We start from the raw sequence: 1,656 nt of genomic DNA, 5'->3' as shown, positions 1-1,656 counted from the left end.
CCCCCCCCCCCCCTCCCTCTCTACTACAGACAATCGTGACATTAAAGCTGATTACATATTTAGCTTTGTCTTTTTAGGGCCTTTTAGGCTTTTATTTTGAAGGGACAGCTGATCAGCGACGTACGAGACGATCTGGCGTCCAATCAGATCAGAGCTACACTCGTTAAGAGAAGAAGAGAAGAAGACATGTAGAGGAAACATGGCGGCGGCGGCGATGTGACGCTGCTCGCCATCTCCAGACTTTATTACCGAAAATATCATCATCATCATCATCATCATCGTGTAGATACAGAAATAAAGTGGTCGACCATCAGGTTCTGTGTGTTCATGTACACACACACACACACAGAGAGAGACACACACACAGAGAGACACACACACACACACAGAGAGAGACACACACACAGAGAGACACACACACACACACACAGAGAGAGACACACACACACAGAGACACACTCAATCACACACAGAGAGAGACACACACACACAGAGAGACACACACACACACACACAGAGAGAGACACACACACACACACAGAGAGAGACACACACACAGAGAGACACACTCAATCACACACAGAGAGACACACGAGCGTTCAGGTGGACGGCGACTGATTTTCAGACTCATTTAAATGAAGATAATAAAATGGGATAAAAAGCTGATTCTCAGAGTTCCCACACTGTGTTTGGCCCTGAAGGCACCAGCAAAGATTATAACTAAAGACACATTTACATAATTTATTATGTCCTTTAATCACATATTTACATCATCAGGAACGTGAGCCGTGTGTGTGTGTGTGTGTGTGTGTGTGTGGGGGGGGTGTATGAGTTATTAATGTATTTACAGTCCAGTCAGTGTGTTGGCACCAGACCCCTTAAACTCCCTCAGCCCCAGCGATGCGTTCAGGGTATGGCGGTGAGTTCCCAGTCCGGAGGTGTTGCGGTGCGTTCAGGGTGCGGTGTTGTTGCCCCAGTATGGCGGTGCGTTCAGGGTCCAGTGGGGCGGGGCGGTGCGTTCAGGGTCCGGTGGTGCAGCCGGCTCTCCAGCGTGTTCTGCACCATGTCCTTCCACTGGTCGTCGGAGATCTCCTGCGCCCACGGCGGCACGCCCAGAGACGGCAACGCCACGGCCGCCATCGTCCTCTTCACCAGCTCCACGTGGTCTGCAGGCAGACAGGAAGTGATGTCACAGAGAGAAGGATAACTAACAGAGACACCTGATTGGCTGAAAGCTGAGTGAAACCCAGTAAGGGGTCGGGTTGAGGGGCCCGGAGTCTGACCTGGGTCCATGGGGATGGAGGCTCGGCTCCTCGCCGCCGCCACCGCGTCTTCTTCTTCTTCATTGGTGTCTGGAGGCGGAGCTTCAGGGAGGTGGAGACCCATCACCTGCAGACAGACAGGTGAGACAGAGAATGAGACAGACAGGTGAGAGAGACAGGGAGAGAGACAGAGAGGTGAGACAGAGAGACAGGTGAGTGAGTCCATTATAATAATAATTCTAGAGCTGCGGTTGTGAGTCGCCTGTTGCCGGGCAGAACTCACCTCTATCCTTTGCTGCACCTGCTGCAGCTGCACCGTGACGGAGGGGGGGGATCCGTCCTCCCCGTCTCCCCCCTCCTCGTCCCCGTCCTCCCCCCCAGGGGGGGCCCCCCC

General features: G+C 53.3%; 1 protein-coding gene across 1 annotated transcript; it reads right to left on the bottom strand.

The window, feature by feature from the left end:
- Positions 1 to 897: 897 nt before the first annotated feature.
- mea1 (male-enhanced antigen 1) lies at positions 898 to 1,641 on the bottom strand. Its single transcript, XM_034865798.1, has 3 exons — positions 1,546 to 1,641; positions 1,284 to 1,389; positions 898 to 1,166 (listed from the first exon to the last, which is right to left on the bottom strand). Exons 2-3 carry the CDS (start codon positions 1,384 to 1,386, stop codon positions 991 to 993), a joined length of 279 nt encoding a protein of 92 aa, XP_034721689.1. The 5' UTR covers positions 1,387 to 1,389; positions 1,546 to 1,641; the 3' UTR covers positions 898 to 990.
- Positions 1,642 to 1,656: the final 15 nt, after the last annotated feature.

The sequence above is a fragment of the Etheostoma cragini genome, unplaced genomic scaffold (genome assembly GCF_013103735.1).
Source record: "Etheostoma cragini isolate CJK2018 unplaced genomic scaffold, CSU_Ecrag_1.0 ScbMSFa_2725, whole genome shotgun sequence".
In the NCBI taxonomy this organism is placed as follows: Eukaryota; Metazoa; Chordata; class Actinopteri; order Perciformes; family Percidae; genus Etheostoma; species Etheostoma cragini.
Note: the sequence above shows the minus strand (reverse complement) of the source record. Positions and strands in the feature narration are given on the sequence as shown.

What these genes read in the sequence shown, in the direction of transcription:
- mea1 (XM_034865798.1), bottom strand. Translation starts at nt 1,386, where the DNA reads ATGGGTCTCCACCTCCCTGAAGCTCCGCCTCCAGACACCAATGAAGAA. An exon ending in CTCCATCCCCATGGACCCAG is followed by an intron (nt 1,167 to 1,283) that starts GTCAGACTCCGG and finishes GTCTGCCTGCAG; the next exon opens with ACCACGTGGAGCTGGTGAAG.